The 14,560-nt window shown below is 40.4% G+C and overlaps 1 protein-coding gene across 1 annotated transcript; it reads left to right on the top strand.

Moving 5' to 3' along the window:
• Positions 1-4,499: 4,499 nt before the first annotated feature.
• Positions 4,500-10,474, top strand: Mad2l1 (mitotic arrest deficient 2 like 1). Its single transcript, XM_051152243.1, has 6 exons — positions 4,500-4,689; positions 5,054-5,200; positions 7,931-8,051; positions 9,114-9,217; positions 9,931-10,110; positions 10,205-10,474. Exons 1-5 carry the CDS (start codon positions 4,617-4,619, stop codon positions 10,101-10,103), a joined length of 618 nt encoding a protein of 205 aa, XP_051008200.1. The 5' UTR covers positions 4,500-4,616; the 3' UTR covers positions 10,104-10,110; positions 10,205-10,474.
• Positions 10,475-14,560: the final 4,086 nt, after the last annotated feature.

Here is a 14,560-nt window from a genome sequence, read left to right as displayed (position 1 = left end):
TAAAATAATAGGCTTGATTGCTATAGAGGTTACTTTTCTCAGCTGTGCCCAAGCACATGGGAAACAACTTAAGTAAGCAGAGCCTTACTGCTGACCACAGTTGAGAGTACAGCCATGGTGGCAGAGAATGTTCCAGAAGGAAAGGCTCAGGTGGCAGCAGGTGCACCCAGAAGCAGACACAGGGAATGCCTGCCCTCTGCTGGCTTCCTCCTTTCCTGTTTTCTTCGATTCAAGATGCCAGCACATTCTAAGGAGATTGCTCTTAAACCTCCCTGGCAATGTCTTCAGTGACATAGTCAGAAGTGTTTCTTCTAGGTTATCTGTTTCCAGCCAGGCTGAAAATGAAGGCTAACCAGCATAACTGCTGTGCTATTTGAATGAACTATAAACAGAAGGAAGCATAAGGAAATTGTCCAGAGAAAAAAATTAATTTGATGTAACCTGATTTCCATGTTTAAGCATCTTCTTTCCACAATGTTTAGTGCAGAAAATGTTTGAGAAAGACCCAAATTTATGGCCTGCCACCTTTATGTGTGGTACTCTTTCAAAAGTAGTTTTCTGCTTCGTTAAACAGCAGAGTTCTATTGCTAGGTTGTATATGTATCAGAACTTCATCTCTATTTGCTTATTAGGTAACAAAATAATCCTGTTTGATATATTTGTAAAAAGATAAAATTATTTGTAAGCATAAAATATTCTAGTTAAATAGGTGTCTTAGTCAGTGCTCTATGGCTGTGAAGAGACACCATGGCCATGGCAACTCTTATATTATTGGGGTTTGCTTGCAATTTTAGAGGTTTTAATTTATTATCATCATGGAGGAGAGCATGGCAGCCCACAGAGGCACTGGGCATAGATTGACCTTGTGAACCCCTAAAGGCCATCCCTAGTGACTCCACCAAGGCCACACCCACTCCAACAAGGCTACACCTCCTAATCCCTCTCAAGTAGTGCTACTCCCTGATGACCAAGCACTCAAATAGAGAGCCTAGGGGGGCTGTTCCTATTCAAACCACCACAATAAATAACTATAAAATGAAATAACACATAAAACCTGTTTTTACTCATTTAAAGAGGGTCATGGCTTATCAGTGACTGTGAGATTATTTTCATGTCTAAACCATTTTGAGCTGTTCTGAAGTCTAGTTGCATTTGCATTTTAAATATATGCACCTATGTTCTATATAATATATTCCAAATATATGTATGTGTTCACTTTTCCCTCACCAATGACTAAAAATGCATAAAGTACTATGTAAGGCTGGCAAGATGGCTCAGTGAATTAAAGCACTTGCTGTCAAGCCTGGCAGTGTGAGTTCCATATCCAGTATACACACAGTAGGAGAGAACTGACTCCTACAAATTGTTCTTCCATCTCCACACACGCACACAACCCCTTACCCCACAAAGTAAATATTAAAAAATACAATGTAATTATCACCAACACAATAAAATTGCAATCAATGCTATATAAACAAAATAAATAATGAAATATGGTTATGCTTTATAATAAGAAGCTACTTACTTTTATTGTAAGAATTTATATTAGTTTTAAATATCATTTAGTCTTTAATTTTTACTAAAAATTAGCCATGTATGTGATCAGATCATTAAAATAATAAACTTTACCGGTATGGAAATATATGTGGAAGTAGAGCGGTGGCTCAGCAGTCTCTAGTACTTGCTGATCTTCCAGAAGACCTGAGTCTGTTTCTAACACCTAAGTCCAGTGGCTCACAATGGCCTGCATCTCCAGCTCCGAGGGATATGACAGCCCCTTCTGGTCTATGCAGGCACTGCATGCTGAAGCATAAACCCCCACATACACATAAATGATAATGGTAATAATAATAATAACAATAATAAAATCTTTAAAGCCACTGATAGTTAACTAAATGTCATCATTAAAATGTATGTGTTCTTGAGCACTCAAGAGCCCAACGTCAAAGAATGCTTAGGAGGAAAGTACGAAGAAAGGGAGCAGGACCTTAAGAGATTTATACTCTACAAGTTAATTATTATAACCATGTAATATATGTACATTCCTTAAACATTCTAAATGGGTCCTAAGTAATCAGAAAAGAAAATGACTGCTTTATTTTAATTCTTGTTCTTTACATGAAATTAAAAGTATTCTATGTCCTGGTTTCAAGTTCTACCACTAAATAAACTAGGCACGGTGATGCACACCTGTAAGTCTAGCATTCAGCTGCTGGAGGCAGAAAGATAAGTGGATACGGTCATCCTTGGCTACATAAAACACTTGAAAACATGGGCCTGTTTCAAGAGCCTGTTTCAAGAACAACACCAAAAAGGAAGTGGAGTGACACTAAGATTTGTGACAAAAAGAAAAAAGTTAATTAAAAAAAATACTTCAAACCCACATAATAAAGTCCCTAGTGTGTAAAAATACTATTGTTTACCAAAAATGGCAGATGAAAACTGTAAAAAAAAAAAAAAAAATGATATGCATCTCCAGTTTTATGAGATTTAGAATAAACTTCTTAGTTTCAAGAATGTCATTCACATATATTTCCAATATGTACAGTACATATAATAATTCTAAATTGAATGTGGGTTCTGAGTTACTTTATGATTCCACAATTCATTCTGAAGTTCACTCAACACAACCCCATTTTTTCCTTGATGCTACAGTGCACATTTTTTTTAAATTATGGGTAAACACTGCCCTCTTCTGGTAATTGGATATAATTGTGTGCCCACATAAAATTTATTATGGCTTATTACTGCAAAATGCTCAACAAGTTATATGCATTATTAGATAACGAATAAATGCTTTTAGCCCAAATCAAATAATCTTTTTCTCAAAAAAGAATCCTCCTCACAACAGTAAGAAAGCTCACTGCCATTTTTTGGACAGGTGTGCTTTAAAGAAGACTAAGGTAGGCAGTCGAAATTCTCCAATAACTCTGCCACTAAGTAGATGCCGGGCCTTGTACTAATTCTATAATTACTCTAGATTTATGTATAACATTATATGACTAGGTCATTAGTGAAGTTCTTCAGCCTAAAATTTCATGTGCTTCCAGATTTAGAAAAAAATCAAATACTTGTTTTTAATATCCTAATATGAAATAATCTTTATATTTACCTTTTATTAATAAAATATTGACTTGTGTTGCTTGAATTCTCTTTAGAAAAAAAAGGCTCAATTTCTATTCTTCTCTATCAAACACACTTTCACTAAACAATACACAGCAAGAGCTTACTGCACTATAAAGAAAAGTAAACTCCAAAAAAGTTTCCAGGAAGTATTTTATAGTATTGCTTTTGATAATGGAGGAGGTAATGTCAATCAAGTGGCCAAGAGTTAAAGGGAAAGAAATCAACCTTCAAAGATTGAATTTTAAATGTTGCCATGATAAGTAATTCGAACAAACCCAGCCACTCTTTGGCAAGAAAGAGCTTTGGTACCTTGGCTTTATCTGTGCTACCGTTCCATTCTTCCTCCTCAGCTGTCATCAATTTTGCTTCACAATTTCTTTCTCTGGTGTATTCCTTTTTATTCAACTTCTCTGCCATCTATTTAGTTCAGGCTCTCAACTTCTTAAAACTGCATATTATAATATCGATAACAGCTAACTGGTTTCAAAATGTGGCCTGAATACCTAGCATTAGAAACCTTTGAGACCTTTGGAAGACGATGTCTCCTGAACTCACTACACGGTACAATATCAAAACTGTAACATCAATCCCATGTGTAGTCCTATATGCTCTGGTACAGACTTTAAATGCTCAAAAAAGCAAGAGCATATGACCCAAAAATTTTAAAGCTGGCTAATTGCAAAGAAAAAGAATCAATAGACTACCATTTAAATCGTGTTAAATTTATGTTGTAATAGAAACATTTCTAAATACGATTATTACTACTCGTGAATGTGTGTGTGTGTGTGTGTGTGTGTGTGTGTGTGTGTGTGTGTGTGTGTACACACAACTTGCAGGGGTTTGCTGCTCCCAACACGCATGAGTTTTTCTCCCACCTAGCTTCCTTCGCCTTACTTCCCAGACTCTCCCAGACTTGAAACTATCCACGAAGCTGAGACTGTGCTTTAGGGATGTGCAGACCACGGGCTTAGGAGGGTGGTATTCCCACTATGGTCCTTGGGTATTTTCTCGGCCCCAAGACCAGGCGCCCCGCTCACCAAGGATCCCCCAAGGCGCGAGGACCGGAAACAAAGTACAAGACACCACTCTGCGCCTGCGCAATCGGTCTGCCGGCGAGGGCCAAGCCAGAGCCGGATACAAGTCGCTTTGGGCGGGATTTCCTGCGTCACGGGGCGGGGCATACGGCGGAAGCCGCGGTTTAGGGCGGAATCAAGATGACAAGAAACTGGCCAAAGAGGGTTCGGCGATATGGGCGGGCCTTAGAGAGGAAACCAGAAGCTTGGGGGCGGGCTTAAGGAGGAATTTGGTATTATAGGGAGGGACTTGGGCCGGAAACTGGCGGCGTGGGTGGGGCTTAGGGCTCGATGCGCCTGCGCACAGAGAGGCCGCGGTCTGGTAGTTACTTTTGAACTGGTGGCGGGGAATAGCCGGAGGACCTGCGGGGTTGCAGTGTGCCGTGAGGCTGACAGTGTTCTCCGTTCGATCTAGTGATGGCACAGCAGCTCGCCCGGGAGCAAGGCATCACCCTGCGCGGGAGCGCGGAAATCGTGGCGGAGTTCTTTTGTGAGTATTGAGCGCGACCCCAGCCGCCAAAGTGAGCGGCCTGGCCCGGGCCTTAGGACGCGCGTTAGGGCGGAACCATCGCACAGTCTCCCGCTCTTTCCTCCCGGAGGCGGGGAGCGCAGCGCCACTCGGCGCAGGCCGGTGCCTCCTGGAGCGAAAGGGGCTTACATGGGGCCATCGTCCCACTCTTCGCTTTGAAAGCCGAGGTCTGACCACATAATCTGTATTTACACTTAGATTGCGGTACGGTGAAATTTGGCATTGCTGGGTTAAAGGGTTTCCGTGTGGTTTTGTGCCCACTCTGCTTTCTGGAAGACTTAAACACGCGAGTAGACGTTTACAGCTTTATTTCTTTCGCATACAGCATTCGGCATCAACAGCATTTTGTATCAGCGTGGCATTTATCCGTCAGAAACCTTTACTCGAGTGCAGAAATACGGACTCACCTTGCTTGTAACTACTGACCCCGAACTCATAAAGTATCTCAATAATGTGGTGGAGCAGCTCAAAGGTAATCATGTTTTGAATTTTACGTCTTATAGGTTTACATCTGTAAATGTTCCAAGTAACGTAAAGCAATGACTCTTCAAATACAGTGATTCTGAATTGGGAGGACGCAAGTAATGGAGAGAAATCCCACCCCTTCCCAGACTGCTTTTTACATAAGCAGAATGTCTTGATTTTAGGAATGGATTTTGCAGTTTAACGAGGTGCAACAATTTGACAGTCTTACACAATTAAAATGATTTCATGTTTCTATGTTTCGCTTTGTGTCTCCCAACGTAATCTTACAAAATAGCAATTCTAAAAGCATTACAACTGTCATTTTCTCTTTGAGTTTTATTTTATGTGTATGGGTGTTTTGCCCCTGTTATGTCAGGGTTTCGGTTTCGATTGTAATTTCATTATAGTGCTAATTGCATTTTTGTTCATTTCCGCATTAAAATGGCCTTCCTTCGTTGACCACCTAAACATAGTTAGCTTGACGTCTCTCTTTAAGTTCATACGCCCTAGTTTTTGTTTTGTTTTGTTTTGTTTTGTTTTGTTTGAGACACAGTCTCCATGTATGTCTGGTTGTCCTGGAACTTGCAATGTAAATCAGGTTAGCCTTGAACTCAAACTGGCTCTACCTGCCAAGTGCTAGAACTAAAGACATTTGTCACTGTGCCTAGCTAAAGGCCATACTACTAAACACTCCTAGCAATTAATATCCGTAGTAGAGTATCCATCAACACTTGTGAAAATTGGGTATGAATATACAAGCAAAAACAGGTAGGGTTTTTACAAATTTCCTTAATCTTACATTACTAATAATTTGGTCTGGATATTTAGTGGGAAACTGTCTTGCATATCATAAGATACTGTGATAACATCCTGGCTTCTGCTCACCAGATGTCAATTACACATTCCTGGCTGTGACATTCGGATAGCTCTCTCTATTGTCACAGGTACTCTGGTAGACAGAGTTGCCCTTGCTTGAGAGCTTCTTTGATGGATTAGACAGCTAGAATAGGAACGATGAAGTATTTGGTAGATACGTGGAAACAGACTTCTATTCAAGTGCCAACATGATAGCTATACACTGAGAGACGCAGCCCATCTCTCATCATTCTCCCAAATTGTGGGTCAGGGTAGAGTCGTATAAGGTCATACACTGGACTCCTCTCATACTTGACCTGTAGTGGCTATGTATCATCATCCTGATGTGATAGAGAAGCTGGCCTTAACTATGACACAGGTTATAGTTTGTCACCAGTGACATTTTACCTCGTCTACACTGTTGTTGACATTGCCCTCCCTGCCTATCTTAGTTAAAATACCGGAATTGCTCTTTATTAAGAGGGGAATTGTTCATTTTGTTTTCAGTCCCATTTTTGTTAGCCTTTTTAGAAGCTTCTTGTTTATTTGTTTTTTGTGGGGTTTTTTGTTTTTTGGGGGGTGTATGTGTGTGTCCCTGTTATGATTTGAATTCTTCCTGTTTGGTTTCATCTCCCTCCAACTTTAACCCTTTAAAAAAATTGATCTATCCTGAATTGCTAGCCCAATTCCTGTATTAACTCAGAGCTCCACCTGAGGTCCTCCTTAGAGACTGCTTGTTTATCTGTGGCATGCAGAACTTCACTATAGCTTCTGTGTGGTTAAACCAACCTTCTGCTCATACTCGTAACCAAGATGGCATCTCTGTGTGGTTGTCCTAGGCATGCTTGGGTTCCTCAGAATGAAAACTAAGTGTAGGATGGTCGCCTAAGTTGTTTGTCAGTGACTAGATCAACAGTCCAACCAGGTATAAAGTTAGAAACCTGGGAACTACGTCAAAATGGTTTTTACTTATAGCTAGTCCAGGAAATCTTAACAGTGATGAGCATGAAATCTGCTTTGTTCCATCTCCACCAGTTTATCCTTTGACCTTTGAGTTCTGGTACCTGTAGACCCCCTTTTACCCTCTCCAGCTCACTTCCTGCAGGGTAAGTGATAGTTTGGAAACACAAGGCTAACTAATCACTCTGCTTAAAACACGATTGTGGTTTTCCTGGGTTTTTTTTTTTTTTTTTTTTTTTTTTGGTTTTTCAAGACAGGGTTTCTCTGTGTAGCCTTGGCCATCCTGGATTCACTTTGTAGACCAGGCTGGCCTCGAACTCACAGCGATCCGCCTGCTTCTGCTTCCCGAGTGCTGGGAGGGTTTCCTGATTCTTGAACGTATGGTTTCACTAATTTAATGTGCATCTTGATTTTTCATAATAATGTAGTTTAGTCTCCCCTTCTTTGCAATGAAACTAGCCTGCTCAATTACATACGTTTTTTTCTTTTGACTCTTTAAAGCCTGTATTTCTCTCTCCTTTGTAGGGTTAATGCGACCGTTAATCCTTTTCTCACCTACCAGGACGGATCATATTTTTTGTGTGTGTGCTCTCATACTCTCTCTCTCTCTCTTCCTACAGCCACCATAGCTGTGACTGGACAGTTGTTGTGACAGTGGTTAGATTAAAGCCTGTGTCCCATGCTCTTACTGTGAATTAGTGAAGTACTGGTTTGCTGCTCCGTCTGTGATGCTATGGATCGCGCCGATTAGTGATGTGGATAATTTAAAAATTGGCTAAATTCCTAATGGAGAATTTTTTTCCTTATGAAAGGAACGCCACAAAATATCAGTGTAAGAATTTTGTGAGGCCAAGAAGTGCGTCTTTAGAAGAGAGTTACTGCATTATAGGTTAGCGCATGAGAACTGCCCTGTGTGTTGCAGATTGGCTGTACAAATGCTCAGTTCAGAAACTGGTGGTGGTCATCTCAAACATTGAGAGTGGTGAGGTCCTTGAAAGATGGCAGTTTGATATTGAGTGTGACAAAACTGCAAAAGAAGAAGGGTAAGTATGGATTGAGTTATTCCTACTTTAACTTTTTTTTTTTAGTTCGTTGCATTAGTTCACATTGTATTGAACTGATTTCTTAAAATCACTGTCTATGGTATGTTTTTAGAGATGACCTTGGTTGATTTGTGAGGGGCTTCTGAGTTCCTCATAGCCTGTCAGGGATTATGTAGATAAGATATTTTTAGCATGCTGTCTTTAGGCTGACTCACTGAAATTTGACCTTCATGTTTCTGGTTATATCAGAACCTCTCAGTGATATAATAAGTGGACCATTTAATAATCATGGGCTTAAAAGTACTGTTAACTGCCAGACATGAGCCTAGACCCATTCCAGACATAAATGCTGTTTGGCTGTATTTCATCTAATGACATGAACCTTGTAAACATTAAAGAGTGCAAGCACTCTACATCAGAACTGCCCATTATGCTTGGCATACTTTTCTGTAAGTTCCTGTAATGAAGATTTCTGAAGTCTTTGATCTGTAGGAAATTCTTAGCTTATAAAAAAAATTATATGTAAGTTATCTTACTTGACTCAATCAGGAATAGGGTATTTAGGTGTTACTGAAAATGCCAGAATTTAAGCTGGAGAAATGGTTCAGCAGTTGGGAGCACTGGCTCCTCCTCTAGAGGGCCCAGGTTCAATTCCCAGCACCCACATTGCAGCTCACAACTGTCCGGTTTCAGGGGATCCTTGGTAATTGGTATGTATGGGGTGCACATATAAGTGCATGCAGGCAAAATGCCCATACACATTAAATAAACAATAGTTAATGGCAAAATTCTACCAAGTTTCTGTGTTGGAATATTGAAAATATCCTTACTGGAAGTGGTAGGGAAGTGTACTAATCATCATACACTGAGTGACCATAAAGGATGATGGGAAGGACTGATGCAGATACAGTAGCCCAAGGGTACCTTTAGCCATTAACCTTCCGTCTCCTGACGGATTGCTTCTGTGTTGTTAGAAGCATTTTGTTCAGATAAATGGTCACCAGTGTGTTTTAATTAACTTTATGAAACATAGGATGAATTATTTGTTTTGTTCTTTTATAGTGTTTGTAGAGAAAAGTCACAGAAAGCCATACAAGATGAAATCCGCTCAGTGATCAGACAGATCACAGCTACTGTGACATTTCTGCCACTGTTGGAAGTTTCTTGTAAGTAGTAAACAACTTCTTGGCTTAAATTTGCAAGGGAAAGTGTTCACCACTATTGGGAGGATCCCCCATCTGTTAAAGCTCTTAATTTATCTCTGCCTTAGAACATAAATGGGATATGGGAAGCAGAGTACTGCACAGATAAAAGATGTATATTCGGAAAATGTAAAGACGTAGACTGAGCAGATAGCTCTGTGGTTAAAGTACTTGCTAAGCAAGTATAAGGACCTGGCTTAGGATGCCTACCAATCCTCCAGTGGTGGTGGTGGCCCACCTATAACTCCACCCAAGAAAGACAGGCATGGGATCACTAAAGCTATCTGGATACCAAGACTAGCCATATTGGCAAGCTCTGTGTTTGCTTGAGCAGCCCTGCCTTAGTGAATAGATTGGAAGATTAATCATTCTTTTGGGGTATTCACCTGTGTGTTCCCCACACACTCAAGAAAATGAAGGAAAAAAAATGAAAATGCTCTAAAATAAAATATTCTACAGTATTTTGAAATTTTTCTCACAATTCCTTTTACTATTGTTTCCTACTGGAAAGTATAATGCTCAGTTCTAAACCCAGTTTTTACTGAGAAAAATTATAATTAGGACAAGCCAAGGACAAGCTGTCTTTTAGCAAGAGGTGGTTTAAAATAAGTTCCAGTGAGAGAGGCAGGAACTACAGCTTCACTTTGAAAAGTAATTTACTCTCATTCCCAACTTAGGTTCATTTGATCTGCTAATTTACACTGACAAAGATTTGGTTGTCCCTGAAAAGTGGGAAGAATCAGGACCCCAATTCATAACCAATTCTGAAGAAGTCCGTCTGCGCTCATTCACCACCACGATCCACAAAGTGAACAGTATGGTGGCCTACAAAATCCCTGTCAATGACTGAAGAGACGGTGAGGAAGGAACAAAATGTCATTCTCAAGTGTCTTTTTTTAGACACTCAGTCAAATATAGTTGATTTATTTTCTTCCCTTGTTTCATTCTCAGGAGAAGAAAGCCAGGATCCGACTTTGATAAACGTGCCTGTTGTTCCATTTCTTGGCTTCCTCCTGGACTTGCCATAGAATCACCAGAGCAGAAGTGCTGCACATTTTTAACAAGGAACCAACAGATTTTGTTAGCATTGTGGAATGGATTCCTTTAAAAGTGGTCATTGTAGACAGAAAAACTTGTTAAAAAGCTAAATACTTCCCCTAACCATTTAGCTCAGGAATCTTGACCTGGATCTAGAGAGACGTCGGCGTGTAAATACCGCAGAAGGAATCCAAGCTTTGTTCAGTTCTGAGAGCCATGAACGCTGTCTTACTCAGTCCACTCTTTCTCCTTGTATAGATCCCATATTGAAATCCATGTTAATTATTTGATTTTAGTGTATATACCCTGAACTCACAAAGTAGTTTATACTGTTTAATTTCTGTAATAAAGAACTCTTGTTTTAATGTTTTATAAAAAAAAATCAAGCTTTAAATGACAATGATAGAAAAATTTAACTCTTGTGTTTTAAATTTCTGTTACAGTGTCTTTGATATCTTGTTTGCTGTTTTTGTTTGGTTTTTGTTTGTTTGTTTTGTTTGCTGTTAATATAGTCATATATTGCATTGGGTTGAGTGTGGATTGTTCGTGGTGATTGTGTGCTCCCTTCCTCATCACAACAGTGCAGTTAATGCGAAACGGCAGCTGTCGTTTGTAATTAGTTCAAATATCAGGCTGTGGTAACAAGTCAACCTCGTGTTTCTTATGACCTTGAGCACCAAGCTCGTTCCTTTGCCTTCATCTCTTAATAGGTGTGTTGGTTCTAATTTTCCAACACTTAAAAATTTTCCAGAAATATGACTACTTAGTTTATAATAATTTTGAGGTTTATAACTAAATTCTGTAAAATCACAGTCATAGAAGCAGATCATATATCAAACATTTAATACCTCCTAAATATTGTATATTATTTAAATACACATTTTAAAGTCAGGGAGTCAATCTGAGCTTTGTTGGACATTAGTTGGAAAGGCTTGGCCTGTGTTTCCAAATAGATGAATACCTTCCTCTTTAAGGATTGTCTTGGGAGAAAGTTGTTCATTTAACTGCCAAAAGATTTGTGACCAGCTTCTGTTCTGTGCGAAGTCTAAATGCAGTTATAACCTGGTAGGTCACTGAGTCAGACCTGAACTCAACACACTCATTTACTATAGAGGAAACCCATTCCCAATTACTCGATTAAGGCCTGCAGTGAAGCCCAGAAGGGGATGAAGCGCTCAAGGTCTTCAGGGCCCTATTGTTGCCATCAGCCAGAGAAATCCAGTCTCTGTTGAGTTGCTGGAATAAAATTTAATCAATATCAGAGTGAATTCCCCTGTTAGAATTCTATCTATTAAAGGCTATGGCAAGCCCGGACTTACATAACCTCACACTGAAGTGTGCATTGGGACCTTTTTGTTTACTGTGGGGTTTTATTATTTTGAGTTCTTAAAACATTTTCCCAAAATGTTACCTTGTTTCCTTAGTTTTATGATGCACCGTCAAATTTTGTGTACCTGACCTCATTACTCCTCTTTGGCCAAGGCCTGAGACGCTAACTCAGCTTTTGTCAGCAGAAGGCAGCCACGAGTCTTGTCAGTGGCGGAGTCAGCTTCATTTTGTCAGAGAAAAAATTAAGATCCTGGGAACTTGGAGGCTCTGGAGTGCCAAAAGCAACAGAGAAGTTTCCCAGAGTGACAGTAACTGTCACTGGCATGGAGGCGAGTCAGAGCACTGAGTAGAAGCAGTCAATAGGAAAGAGTCACTCACAGTCTACCGTAGAACAAGTACACCTTTGCAGCGCTGAGGCTAGGTCCCACCTGTGGGAAGCCCGCACTCAGGTGCTCAAAGAAGTTTGAATCCACTGCCAGTCAAGAGTTGTTTCAAACTTAAGCCCGGGGCTGAGAATATGCTGCCAACAGTGGCCACAGGTTCACAGCCAGTAGAGAGGAGATGAGCACCAAGGATGAGCAAGCTTGCTTCCTGTACTCTTATTATTCCAGAAGAAAATAAACTAGGAATTGGTCTGGAATTCATTATGTAGCACAGGCTGTTCTAGACTTTGTAGCATCTCTCCTGACAGCCTCCCACGTGCTGGGTGCTGGGATTGCAGACGTAAGCTACTGCGCATCGGAGCTTCCTGCTGTCTGATGGAGTCAGTCTGATACATTGATACTGTGCTGCTGCCTCTACCATCCATTCCCATATATTTCATCTTGTAAAACATACCTGAAACTGTAAATTCCTGTTGTTCTTCCTAAATCTGGTAACTAATTTCCTCTGTATTTCCTACAAATGAAATCATACTTGTATTGATTAGTTTGTGTCTGTTTTATTATCCCAATATCTTCAGGGTTACCCACACAGGATGTTTTCAAATTCCTTTTTTTAAGAGTAATATTATCCTGTATGGCCTTAAGCCATACTTTGTTATCTGTTTATCTGTGGATGTTTGGGATGTTTCCGTGTTTGAGCTAGTGTGAGTAATGCAGTTATGATAGCGAATATTCGTATATTTAAATCCAGTGTTTCAGTCATTTGGGGATATACCCAAATACACTTCAGGATTGTGTACAGATTCTGTTACCTAATTTTTTGAAGAATCAACATACTGTTGTCTGCAATGGCTGTTACTGTTGAGCACAGTCATTCATCTCACAACATAAGCCCATTTATAGGTAACCTCCACTTTTCTTTCAGTCTGTTTAATGCCTTAGTGCTGGTAAGGTTTTAAAGCCCCTTGCTGGTATTGTGGTCTTCCGTTTTTTAACTGTTGCAGTACATATCCTCATGGTATTTTAGGTCTGTAAATGTTTATGTTTGCTATGTCCCTTTCTGTACTGACCCTTTAAAATATATGATACCCTTTGCATTTTTGATTGAGAAAGCCTTTTGTCTTGGTCCAGCCATCTTTGCTCTCTTCTGGTTGCATTGTGCCTGGAATGTGTCTTTATCCAAAAATGCTGCTGGTGTGGTGCTTTCTAGTGCTTCCTGCTTCTTCTAGAACCCCTTCGCTCGATAATGACATTGGAGAGAAAATCAGCATTAGCTATTACAGAGGACGGTAATTATTTAATAAGGAAGGGGGCATTGGAGTACTCATCTTTTTAAAGGCACACACTTAATCCTAGCATTCCAGAGACAGGAGGATCTCTGAGTTTGAGGCCAGCCTGGGATACATAGAAGACCCCGTGTCTCGGAAAGGGGGGCGGCTGGGGGGTGAGGGAGAAATAAAGAAAAGAAAAAGTTAAAAATATGAACCTCAGTCATGGTCCTGGCCAAGTGTAGGAATCACCTGGTAACAACTTTTAAGAATGCAGGTCTCCTGGATCTAATGAATTTGCTAGGCCTGTGGGGTCTTTTAAAATTCCTCCGCGGGACTTTTAATGCTAGGAGGATTTATTAGTGAATAGATTCTAGGAGAACCAAGTCCCTGGCTTGTCCCAACAGTAGGGCATGGGAGAGTGGGCCTGCAGTAATCTGGAATTAGTACAGAGATGAAACTGACCGTAAGCACACCTTTGGAAACTTGGCGTGAAGGCAGTGTTACCCAGTGAGCTCGTCCCTTTAAAAGTTCTTATCCCTGTACAAAATCTGCTTGAGATACTGGAGACCAAGAGTACAACCATAAAACTCTCTAACAGTTACCAGAAAACATAGTGGGAGCACTTTACAGTATTGGTACTGCTTTTAGACAGGACTCCAGGGCACAGGCAATAACAGCAGAGGCTGACAAATGGCATTGCATCCAACTAAAAAGCACAGCAAAGGAAATGCAATGAGAAACTACCCTACAGACTAGAAGAAAATTTGTCAGTGTTTATTTGAGTAGAAGTTATGATGGTTAGTTTTAATGGCAACTTGCAGAAAATTAGAACTACCGAGTAGGGAGCCTCAGTTGAGGAGGTGTCTTAATTGATATGGGTTGACCCACCCCATGCCCTGGGTTCTCAGCCTCCAGTGAGAGCCACTGTGGGACTGCCCAGACTGCTGAGCACCCAGTCTCCAGGACCAAACAGCTACCGGGTTCCTGGCCTCTCAGGTGTAATTGAGCTGCTGTAAAGCTGATTTAATAAATTTTAATATATATGTTATATTTGTGCACTTTTTTATCCTATTGGCAATAAGTTTGCTTTGAGGGGGAAGGCGGAGCAGGGCTTGATGTGGACTTTCTCTGTGGAGCTTCCGATCTTCTGGATCCAAAGTTTTTTAGACCATGAGTTCCATCCTGGAACTCACAAAGATCTGCCTCCCAAGTGCTAGGATTGAAGGCATGAAGGCATACACCAGCCCCACCTGGCTAAGTTTACCGGGTTTTTTGTTGTTGTTGTT

Source organism: Acomys russatus, chromosome 10, assembly GCF_903995435.1.
Source record: "Acomys russatus chromosome 10, mAcoRus1.1, whole genome shotgun sequence".
In the NCBI taxonomy this organism is placed as follows: Eukaryota; Metazoa; Chordata; class Mammalia; order Rodentia; family Muridae; genus Acomys; species Acomys russatus.
The sequence above is the reverse complement of the archived record's forward strand: the minus strand, read 5'-3'. Positions and strand labels throughout refer to the sequence as shown.

Bases quoted from the DNA above. Each gene is read 5' to 3' on its own strand.
- Mad2l1 (XM_051152243.1), top strand. From the start codon at position 4,617: ATGGCACAGCAGCTCGCCCGGGAGCAAGGCATCACCCTGCGCGGGAGC. The intron at 4,690-5,053 runs GTGAGTATTGAG...TTTCGCATACAG, and splicing joins AATCGTGGCGGAGTTCTTTT to CATTCGGCATCAACAGCATT. The intron at 8,052-9,113 runs GTAAGTATGGAT...GTTCTTTTATAG, and splicing joins AAAACTGCAAAAGAAGAAGG to TGTTTGTAGAGAAAAGTCAC.